General features: G+C 36.0%; 2 protein-coding genes across 2 annotated transcripts; both read left to right on the forward strand.

Moving 5' to 3' along the window:
* Positions 1–2,364: 2,364 nt before the first annotated feature.
* selenow2a (selenoprotein W, 2a) lies at positions 2,365–4,134 on the forward strand. Its single transcript, XM_048207991.1, has 4 exons — positions 2,365–2,521; positions 3,267–3,364; positions 3,453–3,529; positions 3,636–4,134. The coding sequence occupies exons 1-4, from the start codon at positions 2,493–2,495 to the stop codon at positions 3,717–3,719; spliced, it is 288 nt and encodes a 95-aa protein (XP_048063948.1). The 5' UTR covers positions 2,365–2,492; the 3' UTR covers positions 3,720–4,134.
* A 4,426-nt stretch (positions 4,135–8,560) lies between these two features.
* Positions 8,561–14,174, forward strand: selenow2b (selenoprotein W, 2b). Its single transcript, XM_048207993.1, has 4 exons — positions 8,561–8,718; positions 9,523–9,620; positions 10,141–10,217; positions 13,010–14,174. The coding sequence occupies exons 1-4, from the start codon at positions 8,690–8,692 to the stop codon at positions 13,088–13,090; spliced, it is 285 nt and encodes a 94-aa protein (XP_048063950.1). The 5' UTR covers positions 8,561–8,689; the 3' UTR covers positions 13,091–14,174.
* Positions 14,175–16,802: the final 2,628 nt, after the last annotated feature.

The following is a 16,802-nucleotide window of genomic DNA, read 5'->3' on the forward strand; positions in this document are numbered from 1 at the left end:
AAGTCACTCTCCAAAAGTTTCTCTGTTCTTCTCTAGTGGAATGAGCTGCCAACCTCCACCCAAACTGCTGAGACCATCGCATCTTTCAAGAAGCAGCTGAAGACACACCTCTTCCGCAAGCACTTAACTACCCCACATCCTTAAACCAATGTACTTACGCACTTACAAAAAACTTCTCCGCATTTCTCCTCTTCTCTTGCTTCTGAATCTATTGTCAAATAAAACTGGCACTGTATATTACAAATATTGTTTGCTCCTAGACAAATTGCTAAGTCTTGTAAAAGGTGAAAGTTTGAAAATTAAGAATTTAACACTTAAATATTATTATTGTAACTTGCAGTGTAAAATAAAATAGTCATTAGGTCAATTATTTATATATGTTTATTTTACAAGACAATTGTAAGTTACAACAGTAATATGTTTAAATCCTAATAGTGTTAAAGTAAATTCAGTTTGGGAGAAAAAGTTTGGGAACTGCCTTAGAGTAGAACTTTTAGGTGTAAATAAGGTACAAAGTTGTCCCTTTACAGATACATTTTTGCACATTTCTTCCTGAGAGAGTAGATTTTTATTTTTCATATTAACGTAATTTCTTGTTATTTGGATTTACAGGACTATTATCTGTCCTTTTTTATTATCAATAAATGCAGGAGAAAACGTTGGAAGCTGGTTATAAACTAAAGCTCAAAATATGATGCATTTGTGTCTCTCCTCTCTGAAACTTTTCACTTGCCCTGTCAAAACCATTGCTGTGTGGTGTCAGTCGTGAGTCCATATGACATCATCATAATGAGCCCATAATGGTGTAATACGGCTTCAAATCACCGTGTCTCATTTGAATCCCACCTGGCCCTTAATGATAAATGTCACAGCAAATCAGTGCATTATTCTGTGAAAATGACTTCAGGGGTGAGTCATCAGTAGAAGCGGTCGTGTTCAATCTTAACAACAATCAGGGCTCAATTTAAAAAAAAAAAAAAAAGCTTTAACCTATTATGTTTTTTTCACAGGCAGCGATGGAGCAAATGGTTGGTCCATGTTTGAGATCTCATGCTATTATGAGTTCTGTTGATGTGAAAGGCATTTTGGATGTCCTGCATTATTTTGTATGTATTATAACCAGGACCGTTGTTTAAAGGGTTAGTTCACTCAAAAATGAAAATTATGTCATGTCGTTCCACACCCATAAGACCTTTGTTAATCTTCAGAACACAAAGATATTTTTGATGAAATTCGATGGCTCAGTGAGGACTCTCTTGACAGCAAGATAATTTACACTTTCAATGCCCAGAAAGCTACTAAAAACATATTTAAAACAGTTCATGTGACTACAGTGGCTCAACCTTAATGTTAAGAAGTGACGAGAATACTTTTTGTGCACCAAAAAAAACCCAAAAAACGACTTTATTCAACAATATGTGATGGGCGATTTCAAAACACAGCTTCATGAAGCTTCGAAGCTTTACGAATCTTTGGTTTTGAATCAGCGTGTATCAAACTGCCAAAGTCATGTTTATTTGTTTATTTGAAAAGGATCCCCATTAGCTGATGCCGAAACAACAGCTAGTCTTCCTGGGGTCCAAACAATACATACAACATCCAATAATTACAATCACAATTACTACAAATATATCACATAAAATAAAATAAAAATAAAAATACACAAACAACATAGCACACAATCCAATGTGAAGCATTGAAATTTCAAAACACTTATGACGTAACGAAGTCTCGTTTACTGAAATCACGTGACTTTGGCGGTCCAAACCACTGATTCGAAACAAAAGATTCGTAAAGCTTTAAAGCTATCTTGCTTTCAATGCAGGCCTCACTGAGCCATCGGATTTCATCAAAAATATCTTCATTTGTGTTCTGAAGATGAACGAAGGTCTTACGGGTGTGGAACGACATGAGGGTGAGTAATTAATGACAGAAATTTCATTTCTGGGTGAACTAACCCTTTAAATCCACAGGAATTATCCATGCAATTTAACTTTTAAATTCAAACAGCCTATTATTGCCTATTAATGTATGTGTCACTAACAAGATCATAGAAAATGTCGGATTTTAGATCAGTATGATGTTGTTTTTAGTTCACTCATTTAATCCCTCCAGTAAATGATAATAAATGATATTGTTTTTTACATGATATTAAGTAAAATGAAATTTTGACTTTGTAGATTATCACAGGTTGTAGCTGAGAGACCAGGAATAAAACACATAATTTAATAGACTTTTAAAAATCTTTTTCAGGAAAGGCTCGCAGTTTGTGTCATTTCCAAGAAGCAAAAAACATGGGCTCACTCGCAGAAGAATTTGGGTTAATGCCTGCTGCCATCGTGTGGCTTTTCAACGACACGTTTCTGATGCGCTGCGTTTTTGTCATCAAAGTGCCTCTTCCAGCTGACAGGAGGCGCTAGAGGTTAAGTTTTATATAAGACACGGAAGCACACAATACAATAGCGTAAAAGCACGCAGCGAGGTATTCAGACATGGTTGTGCAAATAAAAGTTGAATACTGGTGAGTGTTTTCACAATAGATGTGTTTATAAATAATCTGAAACGTTGTGTGATTTACAAACTTTATTCTCTGCTTAGTTAAAATACCTTCAGAAATGTGGTAGATTAAGCAGCTCATGCAGATTGCTAGCTCTGCTCTCTGTGTGTTATCATCACAAACACCCTTCATGATCTCCAGCTCCTTTATTTAGTTATGGATAAGTGTTATGCACTGGTTTATCACGCATCATATTTTAGCCAAAATGCTGCCGTGTCTCATAATCAGTAATATACTGATAGTTTGATAGAGAAGTGGTTTACAGATTTGAGGTTTAAGATGTTTCATGTTCTATGGGATTTTACTACAGCAAGTATGCTATAAGTCGCTTAGGAAAGAGATTTTCATCCTGTACAGATTAAGGAACACCCATCCAGTCTCTCGAGCGAAATAATGTCAGTAACATTTTGGAATAACTTTAATTGTTGATAAATGTGACAAATTTTGAAAAAAATGTGGGTGTATTTGCATTTTATATGGTTGACAACACACAATAACTGAACTATGAAGAAAGTTATGTGCAGCCTTTTAGTACAGTAAGAGCTCAATTACTACAGTGAGTGATTATAGTAATAGTTATGGTATTACAGCTCAGACTCTTTTTTTTTTTTTTTTTTTTTTTTTTCTCCTGTTCTATGTATTTGTTGTCAGATAAAACTCTTATGTTGAAGCATAATTGCATTCAGATTCAGACTGTTTTGTGTTGCAGTGGTGGATGAGGGTACGAGCCCCGCTTTCAGGAGCTCAAGCGGGTCGTCACTGCTGAGTTCACTGATGCGGATGTGAGTGGCTTCGTCGGTCGCCAAGGTACGTTGCAGATCATGCAAAGATTTCTATTTATGCAAAAATAATGATGTCAGCAAACATCATGAGCGCTTCTGTTTCTCTTTTGCAGGGAGCTTTGAGATCGAGATCAATGGAAAACTGATTTTCTCAAAGCTGGAAACCAGTGGCTTCCCCTATGAAGATGATGTGAGTAAATATCTCACCACTGGACAGGCTGGTCACATTTTCACCTGTAAAAAGTTAATGGTTTTTCATATGTGTGCTTGCATCTCTCCTTTATCTCATCCACAAGATTATGGATGCTATCCAAAGAGCCTACGATGGCCAGCCGGTGGAGAAGATCACCAAGAGCCAGCCTCCTTGTGTCATCCTCTAAAGTTTCACCTCCTAACCCTTCACTTTTGGCTCTCAAGACACCTGAATCACTCCTTGGAGAAGTCTAAAATGTCAAGATTTTGAACGGTTCTGTTTTAAAAGCAAGTGTTTTGGTGCAGGATCCTTAAATGTCCCCTTCTCTTCGCTCCTCCTTTCTGGGTGCTGGACCTAAATGATTACCGTAACTCTAAAGTGAGCAGTTATGGTATGAGGCCTGCAGTCTGTTCATCCTTTAAGCGGGAGGAGAAAGATGAGGGGACGGTGAGGAGGAGGCCAATGGAAGGGTTAAAGGGATAGTTCACCCAAAAATAAAAACTCTGTCATCATTTACTCACCCTCATGTCGTTCCAAAACTGTTTGAGTTTCTTTCTTCTGTTGAACACAAAGGAAGATATTTTGAAGAATGTTGGTAACCAGACAGTTGATGGACCCCATCGACTTCCATAGTATATTTTTCCTCCTAAGGAAGTCAATGGCTGCCGTCAACTGTCTGGTTACCAACATTCTTCAAAATATCTTCCTTTGTGTTCAACAGAAGAAAGAAACTCGAGCAGGTTTGGCAAAATTATAGCAATTTTAATTTTTGGGTGAACTATCCCTTTAATATCTCTTTCTTTTTTTGGTTAAAGCCACATTGCCTACTGGAGTCACTGTTCATCTGCTTTTTATTTGTTTTGTTTTGGATGGTTTAAAAATGTGTAATGACGCACTAATGCATTAAAGGGATAGTTCACCCAAAAATGAAAATTTGATGTTTATCTGCTTACCCCCAGTACATCCAAGATGTAGGCGAATTTGTTTCTTCAGTCGAACGCAAATTATGATTTTTAACTCCAACCGTTGCCGTCTGTCAGTCAAATAATAGCAGTGGATGGGAACTTCTACTGTAACAGTAAATAAAACTTGCTTAGACAAATCCAAATTAAACCCTGCGGCTCGTGACGACACATTGATGTCCTAAGACACGAAACGATCGGTTTGTGTGAGAAAACGAACAGTATTTATATCATTTTTTACCTCTAATACACCACTATGTCCAACTTCGTTCAGCTTCCTGTTAGTGAGGTCAAAAAACCCGCTCTGCTGACGGAAGTGATGTCTCGCCCATATACTTCAATGAGCGCGAGACATCACTTCCGTTGTCAGAGCGCGATCAGACCTCACTAACCGGAAGCTGAACGGAGTTGGACAGTGGTGTATTAGAGGTAAAAAATGATATAAATACTGTTCGGTTTCTCGCACAAACCAATCGTTTCGTGTCTTAGGACATCAATGTGTCGTCACGAGCCGCAGGGTTTAATTAGGATTTGTCTATGGAAGTTTTTTCGACTCTTATTGTTCAAGTTCCCAATCACTCCTATTATTTGACTGACAGATAGCAACGGTTGCAGTTAAAAATCATATTTTGCGTTCGACTGAAGAAAAAAAAGTCACCTACATCTTGGATGCCCTGGGGGTAAGCAGATAAACATCAAATTTTCATTTTTGGGTGAACTATCCCTTTAAAACCATTGCTGTAAGAAGGGAATGGCTAAAGATCGGGTCAGCCAAATTTTTGGGTGTATGAGTGCATGAATTGTCATTTTGCAAGTGTCCCTTAATGTCCACCATCCCATATCAGCATGAAGAGATCTCAAATAAATGAATTTAATATCAGTGAGTACTTGAAATGTTTGTTTAAAATACTGTAGGCTGTATATTAGACCAATTTTTCTTGGTGTCAAAGCTCAGGTGATTGCCTCTTGCAAGTATTTTGCGCAGTAGTTGTTTTTTTTTTTTTTTTTTTTTTGTTATTATTAATGTAGTGTTATAGAATTCATTGTCTTTAAATGAAACCAAATAGCTGGTTTAAGGGCATTTATACAACCTGTAGATACTGCCGCATGATGACTGTGTTATTTTTGTTTTGTGTTTTTAGAAACTACTGAACATCAGTTTGACACACTGCACATGTACGGTTGGTTAATAAAATAATGACCTCTCATCCGGTTTTGACTCTCAGTTCTGTTTGTTGCTGTCAAATCGATTAATTGCATCCAACATAAAAGTTTGTGTTTACATAGTGTATGTGTGTGTGTGTGTGTATATATATATATATATATATATATATATATATATATACAGTTGTGGCCAGAATTATTAGCCCCCTTCATAAATATGATCAAAGAGGACTCTAAAAATAAATCTGCATTGTTTATCCTTTTGATCTTTAATTCATTTCACGAGTTCACACTTACAAATAAGTCAGGTAAATAAATTGGTAAACATATTTGGCGTGCTGTCCGGGGAGAGGGCTCCGAGCTCGGTAATCGGCCCGAACGCAGAGTACCCCCCCCCCTTTTAGATTATATGAAGTAACCCAGAGAGTGTGAGGAGACGGGGTGGTGGAGGGATTCTGGAAACTGTCGAGGATCCTTGGGTGAGTTTTGACTGTGATTATATACAGGCCTGAACTCATGCCGATTGGGTAGATACGTTGATTACAGATTGTTGACAGCTGGTTGAGATGACGTAATCATTAAGATGATATAATGATTGGGTAGCTTATTTGACTTGTTCCTCCTGAACTACGTTAATAAAACAATAAAATTAGCAAAAATCTAACCTTTCATTGAAGGAAAAGAATTGAAAGTGGGGGGGGGAAATAACATTAAGAAATAAATGTTTTTCTCCAAAACACGTTGCCCACAATTATTAGGACCCCTAGAATTTTTTATGAGTAAAATATCTCTGAAGTATATTCCCATTCATATTTAAATTTTTTTAGCTCACCGGGGTGATCATGAACATTAAATTGTCCAGCCATGACTTCCTGTTTCGCGGGAGTATAAACATGAGGAAACAATTCCCAAAGGCCAAATTCCCTTAATCATTCATCACAATGAGAAAAAACAAAGAATATAGTTGTGATATGCAGCAAATGATTGTCGAGCTTCACAAAATAGAAAGTGGCTGTAAGAAAATAGCTGAAGCATTGAAAATCCCCATTTCCACTATCAGGGCAATAATTAAGAAGTTCCAATTAACTAAAGATGTTACAAATCTGCCTGAAAGAGGACATGTGTCTAAATCGTCCTAATGCGCGGTGAGGAGGAACGTTTGAGTTGACAAAGACTCTCCAAGGATCACAGCTGGAGAATTGCAGAGATTAGTTGAGTCTCGAGTCTCAGAAAGCCTAAAAAAAAAAATTATCAAAAGCACCTACATCCCCAAGTTGTTCGGGAGGGTTTCAAGAAAAATCCTCTGCTCTCATCCAGAAACAATCTCCAGGATATTCAGTTGTCAGACACGACTGGAACTTCAAACAGGACTGGCTTCTATGGTCAGATGAAACTAAAACAAGAGCTTTTTGGCAGCAAACCCACCAGATGGGCTTGGAGCACACATGGATAAAAAGTACCCCATGCCCACAGTTAAATATACTGCTGGATCTTTAATGTTGTGGGCCTATTTTTGTGCTGGAGGTCCTGGACAACTTGTTCAGATATATGGTATCATGGATCCTATCAAATACCAACAGAAAAAAAATCAAAACCTGACCACTTCTGCTAGAAATCTTATATTGGGCTGTGGTTGGATCATTCGTCGGGACAATGATCCAAAACAAACATCAAAACCAACACAAAAATGTGTCACTGAGCACAAAATGAAGCTTCTGCCATGGCCATCCAGTCCCCTGACCTGAACACAAAAGAAAATGAGTGGAGTGAACCGAAGAGAAGAAGCACCAACATGGAGCTGGGAATCTGAAGGATCTGGAGAGTTTCTGTATGGAGGAATGGTCTCTGATCTCTTGTCAGGTGTTCTCCAAACTCATCAGGCGTTATAGAAGAAGACTCAGAGCTGTTCTCTTAGCAAAAGGAGGTTGCAAAAAGTATTGAATAAAAGGGTCCTAATAATTGTGGGCAACGTGTTTTGGAGAAAAACATTTATTTCATAATGTTATTTTCCCCCCACTTTCAATTCTTTTCCTTCAATGAAAGGTTAGATTTTTGCTAATTTTATAAATTAAAGATCAAAAGGATAAACCATGCAGATTTATTTTTAGAGTCATCTTTGATCATATTTATGAAGGTGGCTAATAATTCTGGCCACAACTGTATATTGTATGTATAATGTAAACAAACTTTAATGTTGGATTTGATTAATCATATTTCATCTATGACATTATGTTGCACATTCCACATTCATCACAAGGATTTTATACAATAGAAGTAATTTTGGAACTTTAAATAAACTGCAATAGGAAATTACTATTAGTTTAGTTTAACAGGAATTAGTAGTTTTTTCGGTCTCTAAGGCAGTAGATCAAATATTCAGTGTAGGACAGTGATGTTTACCTGCTTTTTTAACTTGGTTTGTTGACATTAAATAACACACAGATTGTTCAATTTTTGTGAATTCTGCTTTGAAGTTATTTAAAAAAAAAAAAAAAAAAGGTCAAGTAAGCTTGTCCTAACTTAAAAGCAACTATTTGTATATCAGCAATAAATGCATACTAAATCTAAATGTAAACCTTGCGACCCATTTTATTTTACATTCAGTGCTGCATACCCTGCTGAAATGGGCTTAAACCAACCTCAAATGGTTTTCAAGCCTGTCAACCAGCAAACCATCAGAACTGGCTTTAAACTAGTTTCACAGTCTGTAAACACGGTTAGTGTGGTTTGAGATGTTTCTGTTTTTTAGCAGTACTTCAGGGTTTTAGTGTACTCTGAAAATAATAATTTTATGCATCTGCTTACACTTATTTTGAGAGGTTTTGAAAGAGTTTCATTCTCATTGACCGTGATGATGAGCAGTTACTGGTCTTTGGAAACTCTGTAGGCGTGTCAAACAGGTGGAGATAAGCAGGCAGGGTGTAACCATACCTGACGCAGGTGTGTCAAGTGCGTGTGTTGTTTTCGGTCTCCTCGAACAACCAGGCAGCCGTCATTAACCTTCACAGGTCGGCATCTATAGACAAGCATCATGGTGGTGAAGATTAAAGTCGAATACTGGTAAGCTTATTTACATATCTTTACTGTTGTTCCTTATTGTAAATATGATTTTAAATCAAGCAGCTTCTTTCAATGCGAATACATTGGAATGTGTTGGCCAAGTTATGGCCATGTATATATACAAAAAAATACAGAGCTGTGTACCACATACTTGGTCTTCAAACACATACTTGGTCTTTGAAGAAGATGTGATGCCCATAAAGGCGTAGTACTCCGAACGCGTCTGGGAAATACGAATATTTACCGCGAATCGGTTCTTTTGAACAGTTCGTTTAAAGAATCGGTTCAAAATCCAACCTAGCGACTGTTTACCTCATCGCATGGTCCAAGCGTGGCTTATACATCACACATACTCCAAAATGTTCAAATAAAGTAATATGTAGTCGTATATTTCTTTTTCTTACTTTTTAAAATAACTAATTAAGTATCATATTTAATGTTCTTGTGTCCAAATTCAATTGGTCGCAGCCATGATTCATGAGATCGGTTAAAACTTAAATATGATTTGTATTTACATTAAACAATGCTTAAAATGTACATCATTACAATGAGTCATTGAGTTGTTCACTCAAGAATCACTCAGACCATGAATGAGTCGTTCAAATGTTTTGTTGACCGGTTCAACCAATTCATTTCGGGGGGGAAAGAAGAACGTTTATTGACACAGCTGGTATTTGTTATCGTATGATGTGGAGAAACCGGTTTCAGCGGTTTCTTCTGAAAAAGCCGGTTAAAAATATGCGCACTCATTTCGAGTGCGCATATTTTAAACTAAAATAAACATACTTCTCTGTAACCCTCCAGCGGCGGATGAGGCTACGCGCCGCGCTTCCATGAGCTGAAGCGAGACATCAACGCGATGTTTCCTGATGCGGAGGTGTCTGGCTTCGTGGGCAGGAGAGGTTGAGTACAGTGTCTATCTGACTGTCCACATATATCTTACTCATAATTTCCAGTAGTGTTTTATAAAAACTTTAATTCTCTTTTAACTTACTTAAAGGGACAGTTCACCCAAAAATGAAAATTCTGTCATCATTTACTCTCCCTCAAGTTGTTTTAAACCTGTTTGAATTTCTTCTGCTGAACACAAAAGAAGATATTTTTAAGAATGTCGGTATTTTGTATGTAGCCTATTTTTTCCATACTATGGGTGTCCATCAACTGGTTGCCAATAGTCTTCAAAACAGCCTATCTTCTTTTGTGTTTAGCAGAAGAAAGAAATTCATACAGGTTTAGAACAACTTGAGGGAGAGTAAATGATGACAGAATTTAATTTTGGGGTGAACTATCTCTTTAAAACCTTTTAAAGAGAGCTAAAATCCCCATTAATAATAGATGAAAGTTTGTGTAGTTAATAGTAACAGTGTCACCTTTGTCTGTGGTCATTATATTAACATACTCTCTCTTTCCTTTTCCCTGTAGGAAGTTTTGAGATAGAGATCAATGAACATCTGGTCTTCTCAAAGTTAGAAACGGGTGGTTTTCCTTATGATGAGGATGTAAGCATCAGGAAATATTTTTTGCAAAAAAAATATGCAATTTTTGTATTTGTTTGTTTGTAATGTGTGTAGTCTGCAAAGCACATGCAGTGCATCCAGTACAAAACTAATTTTTATATATAATAGAAGTAATAACAGTAATAGAAGTAAAATAAGAAAGAGTTTTTCTTTATTTTTTTCTGATTTTTATGACCCGACCAAAGAGCACTTGCAATTTCACTGTGCGGACATTGTTTTTCTTTGTTCATTTATTGTTTTGTTTTGGTTTTCTTTTTTGTCCTGCACCTGAGCCCAATTATGGATATGCACACATTTATATATATATATATATATATATATATATATATATATATATATATAGTACCTTTTCAAGGCAGTAATTTTCAGGTTTATTATTAGTATCATGCATTTGCTATTTGCATTTTTATAAGTTTAAAGGGTTGTTCACCCAAAAATGAAATTTCTGTCATTAATTACTCACCCTCATGTTGTTCTACACCCGTAAGACCTTTGTTCATCTTCAGAACACAAATTAAGATATTTTTGATAAAATCTGATGGCTAAGTGAGGCCTCTATTGACAGCAAGATAATTAACACTTTCAAACACCCAGAAAGCTACTAAAGACATATTTAAAACAGTTCATGTGACTACAGTGGTTCTACCTTAATGTTATGAAGCGACGAGAATACTTTTTGTGTGCCAAAAAAAAAAATCGACTTTATTCCACAATATCTAGTGATGGACGATTTCAAAACACTGCTTCATGAAGCTTCGAAGCTTTACGAATCTTTTGTTTCAAATCAGTGGTTCGGAGCATGTTTTAAACTGCCAAAGTCACATGATTTCAGTACATCATAAGTGTTTTGAAATTTCAATGTTTCACCACTGGGGGGCGTGTTTTGAAATCGCCCATCACTAGATATTGTTGAATAATTGATTTAAAGGGTTACTTCAGGATTTAGCATTAAGCTTTGTATTAGTAGAATACCACTAGTATTTTCGAATTACCGTGCTTTCCCCCCTTCATATCAGCCCGAGATGAGAGATTTATGCATTTTTATTCTGTAAAAAAGCCTCCGATGACGCAAAAATCGTCATTTTGCGTCATCGGAGGCTTTTTTGGCCAGAGGCTTAAAACTACAGCCAGTAATAGCAGGTAGTTCCGCATTTTTTCACCACGCCCATACATATGCGCGTTTGAGGTCATAGATCGGACATAGATCAAAGATTTTATCAAAAGTGGGTGTCAATTATATTTTTAAGATTACAGTAATTAACTTTATTTTGTCTGCACTACATCAGTGGTTCATCTCGCAAATTTATCAGTCTCTGCAGTCATCTCAACCAATACAGCAACAGGCTTTTGTGGTAACGTTAGCATAAATAGATAAATAGACTAACTCAGTTTTACAGAACAGTGGCTTTACTTTGATAACAGTCAACTTATATGCAACTTATATGTAATTGTCTATCTAACGTTACTTTGCTAAGTTTGCAGTTTTACTGCTACCTACAACACTACATATAGGCTACTGTGTTATCAGAAATAGAGTCTAGTATCAGCGAGTCTTACCTCTAGGCGAATACGCTTAGTACCAGATGGCCCAGGCTGTTCGTCCTCTGGGAAAGTGAATATCGATGGTATCGCGGTGTCCTTCAGAATGGTTCTCTTCATTGCAAGGATATTTGGTTTTAGGTTTTCTATAACGGTGTCATCTCCAAACTTGGGGTGTTTGATGGCCCGCAGCCACTGTTTACATCGCTCCAAATCTTTAACTTAATCGGAAAATGACGGAAACTTACTTGTCCTTTCCTGGTTTTGGGTGTACATCCAGGTACAAAGCAATTTAGCACCATTTCGCTGTAAATGTATGAAACAACTCACGATTTATAGAATTAATATGTAACAAAGCAAGCCTAGTTGTTTGAATTTTCCTGGTAATGCCGCCTGTAACCGATAGGCGTGGTTTGGGCGTGGCCTCGCAAGGGCAGCAAAACAAGTGAATTCTGGGAGTTGTTGTCTTTCATCCACATTAGTCAAAAATACATTTTCTGCCTTTTCTCAGTCTAGAAAGCTCCAAATTCAAAAATAATTTAACATTTCTACTACATAAATGACCAATTTTAAAAACACATTCATCTTTCCAGGGGTGAAGTACCTCTTTAAGTATTAAAAAGTATTCTCGTCGCTTCATAACATTAAGGTTGAACCACTGTAGTCACATGAACTGTTTTAAATGTGTCTTTAGTAGCTTTCTGGGTGTTTGAAAGTGTAAATTATCTTGCTGTCAATGGAGGCCTCACTGAGTCATCGGATTTTATCAAAAATATCTTAATTTGTGTTCTGAAGATGAAAGAAGGTCTTACAGGTGTGGAACGACATGAGGGTGAGTAATTAATGACAGATATTTTGGGTGAACTAACCCCTTAAGACAGCTTTATGGAATAACAGACTGAATTATGAGAGCGTGTAGTCACCAAAACTGTGAAACAAATCAATAGATTGCAACTCTGCGCACTCATGGACATTCACTCATGAGGTTCACCCTGGGCTATGAACGGTTTCTCATCTATGGTGGACATTGTTGACTGCTCTTCCTGCAATATTCTGTACAAATGATCCATTTAAACAAAGTTTTGTCCAGAAATGTATAGTTCAGCACAATTTTATATTTGTCTAACAAACTAATTTAGATAATGAATAACGTAAGGTCAAGTTTGTCTACAAATTTAACTAGTAGTGTTGTGTTCTTTTAATTTTCCTAATTTTCCTTTGTCCAATTCCTTTAGATTATGGAGGCCATTGGTAAGGCTAAGGATGGAAAGCCAGAAAAGATCACCAGAAACCGCAAAGAGTGCATCATCCTCTAATGCTTTGACCTCTGATCCTCATTACCATCTCAGCAGAGATGAGCTTCCATCTCCTCTTTCCGATCCACGTGAACATCTTATTGGTCTATTGCAGAAAATGGTTTATTTGTTTTAAAAAAATCTTCACTTGTCTCCTTTATGGCTCTAGTTTTTTTGACGTAAATGATTGCCGTAACTTAAAGTTCAAAAGTTATGGTATGAGGCCTTAGTCCAGAAAACTATAACTGAAGTAGAGTAATAAAGAAGATAGTGAAGAGAAGAGTTACCCAACTTTATTTTTCTTTTCATTTGACAGACAGAATAATCCTTTTATTCTTAAAATATAATGCATGTTTAATCTTGTTCTTATACCTAAAACATTACTTAAATTTACTGAGTAGAATATCAAAGATTATGTTATTAGAATGAACTCTGTAGCGAATTAGACAAAAAGGAATTGTTCCCCCAAATTATTTTGGAGTAAAGTGTCCTAGATTACTGAAACTGATGATTTAACTACACTGTAAAAAAAAAAAAAAAATATATATATATATATATATATATATATATATATATATATATATATATATATATATATATATATATATGTTTCTTTATTGCATGGGCGTTTTTTGAGTATTACTTCCAAAAACATGAGAACTTTTTTAAAATTTTGTCATTGGATAAACAGTAAATTGAGTTTATAAGTTTTCACAGTGTAGCTCAAAGGTAATTGGCACCTCATTTTAGATTTATAAAACTATTTCTGTGCTCCATGTTAAAAATAAATAGATTCTGAAAATATTTGCAGATTGTTTTAATGAGTTAAGGTTTGTCACATATAGGCTACCTAAAATGTAACCCTCATTAAACTGCTTTGCTTTATAGGCTAGTAAATTTAATAAACATTATCAGTGAATTCTTTAATTGAAATCCTACAGGTTGTAATCATTTTTCACCAGCAGTAGAGGGCGTTTCTCAATGCAACTGTGTTGCTGTTCAGTATATTTGCTATCATATTCATTTCTGTTCATGCATTAACAAAACAGGGGTGAAACTGTTTAAACTAAGCCATCTTTAATAAAGAAGGTTTCATACTTGCAAATAACAGATTTTTTTTACCAGCAATCATTTGCAGTGAAGTATTTCACAAGAGTCAGGAGTGTAGTACTAGAGCTCTATGAAAATTGTCCATTAAACAAACACATTAAAAAAGATTATTAAGTTCAGAGTCAACATAACACATCTTTGCTTTGGTAAGATGAAACACAAATAAGGCCCTGGCACCAACATTTCATTATACCCAAGTGTTAAATGTAATGGTGCCAACATGCTTATTAAGGCAAAGATAATATGAGGAAAATTCAGAGAACACTGTAATTTTCAAAATGAAAATTCTGTAAACGCCCTTAAAGCAGCCGGTGATAGTTTGTGTGTGTGTGTGTGGTTATCACAGAACAGCTAGTGTGTTTTATCATAAAACACCAGAGACTGCAGAAGAGACACACCTACACATACACACTGTGTGCTGTACAATATAATATGTGCAGTATAATGGGGAATAATATACAAATACTTTAGTGTATGACACATTGGTGTTATTGTGAAGAGCAGAGATACACTTAAGAGCAAGAATACTGCAAGAATACTAAATAGCAGTGTAAAAAAAATGAATTCTTCTCACAGTGAACATTCAGTTCATTACAGAATTTAATTAATGATTAGATATTAATAATATCCAATATATTATGCATATTTCTTATTCAAAAGGCAAATGTTTAGCCTGTTAATGTAAAACAGTATGATTTTTGGCAAGATTTTACTACACTCTAAAAACAATCCGTAAAATAGGGCACAATGTATACTGTATTAATTTGACTGCATTTTCCCTATATATTTTTTTACAGGTTTTACCTGTATTTTGAATTTTAAACTTCATTGCGTTGTGTTTTAGGGTTAATGGAAATGTCCATAAAATTACTGGATAATGCCCTGGTAATTTTCTGCCAGTAGGCCTACATTATCCGTTTTTACAGTGTATATTGTTGAAAATAACTATGAATTGTATCAACATCAAGACAAATCTAAACAAATCATGCATTTCAATGTATATTTTAATCGAATTGAATCATTGTCAGAGAAAATATTCACAATCCTACTTAACAGCTTTATTCAGTAACTGACAAATTGAAGACGTCAGCTTTTGTTTTAGTGTCTAACATTAAACTACAAGTCACAAAAACCCTCTTTAGCATTCACACACACATGAAAACTCCCGCTCAGTCTCTCCAGTAATCATGCAACAGGGCGCTTGGCTTCAGTTACTGTTGTTCACATCACAGGTCACGTGACGCTCCTCTCTGGAGAGGCTGTTTTTCCATCCCTTAATAGGTCTCATAATTGCAGGACTGAGCATTAATTACTCTTGTACTCCTGAAAGGTCTCTAGCCACAAATATGCTGACATCATTTATGTGTTGTCATCGGACTGTAATCGTTGCCTGATGTCCCCAGTGAAAAGGTGCTCTAAAGCACCTGTCATGAAAGTGTTTATTCCTCCCCACGGACTCTTGTGGATCATCATAATTGCAGGGACAGACCTGTCCGATCCTGCTCATGAAGAGCCACCTTTCTGCAGAGTTGTGCTCCAACCTGCCTGGAAGTTTCTCGCAATCTTGAAGACCTTTATTAGCTGGTTGAGATGTGTTTAATTAGGGGTAGATTTAAGCTCTGCAGGAAGGTGGCTCTTTCCAGGAGCAGGATCGGTGTGGAGCAACCTGCCTTGCTCCAGGGTACAGTGGTAATGATCCAAGAAGATGTCAGAAGTGCTCTGTTTTCCTAATCTATGTCACTTGGGATTGAAACTTCAACCTTTCTAATGGCAGCCCAAGAACCTTGACCACTGGGCAACCGCCATCTCCATGTTTCAGGTAATGGATCACAGTCAGTCACATAAGTTGTTGTTTTGACTTTAAATACTGTAAAGGAATTTTTGTTGTTCATATATGTATATAAATTGCATGTTTTTTTCTGAAAGCTCATGTAAATGTGAGTGCAGTGGTAAAGGGTGCATGGATAATATTGAGTCATATCAGCTGGGTTATTACATCTTTCAAGAAATGATTTTCCCAGCCGTGTTCACCTCAGGCCCAATGTACCAGGGCTATAATCGCTATAAACATAGTGGGCAGCTTTCCTCAATTCAGAGTTTTCCCCACAATCCTAAATATACAGCTACATTTTTTAATCCATCATTTAAATATATACATGAGTAAATATTGGTATTTTCACTAAAAAATCACACATTGCAATTGAGGAAATTGTATTGAAAGTCTTTATTTTTGTAAAGTAAGTCTATTTAAACCATGTGATTAAAACAGTTACGATGTCCTCACATTATTTTTTAAGCGAGGAAATGTCACAGAATAACAGGCTTTAACAGAAAGTGAGAAATAAAGACAATCTGCATTTTCAAAAAAATGCATAAACCATTTGAAAAATTGAATTAAATAAAAATTATAATTAGTTAAAATGTTTTTTTTTTTTTCCATCTATATAATCCGTTCACATGTAATGTGATGAATGGTAATGTCAACAAATTGGCTGATATTCCCATGAAAAACAACAAAACTTCAATAAAATGTATTTTGCATTAAACCCTAAACACAGCTAAATCGATCAAATGATGTGACCAGGTTTAGTGTCGTAATTGCACGAGTCTTAAGACAGAAAGT

Source organism: Megalobrama amblycephala, linkage group LG1 (genome assembly GCF_018812025.1).
Source record: "Megalobrama amblycephala isolate DHTTF-2021 linkage group LG1, ASM1881202v1, whole genome shotgun sequence".
Lineage (NCBI taxonomy): Eukaryota > Metazoa > Chordata > Actinopteri > Cypriniformes > Xenocyprididae > Megalobrama > Megalobrama amblycephala.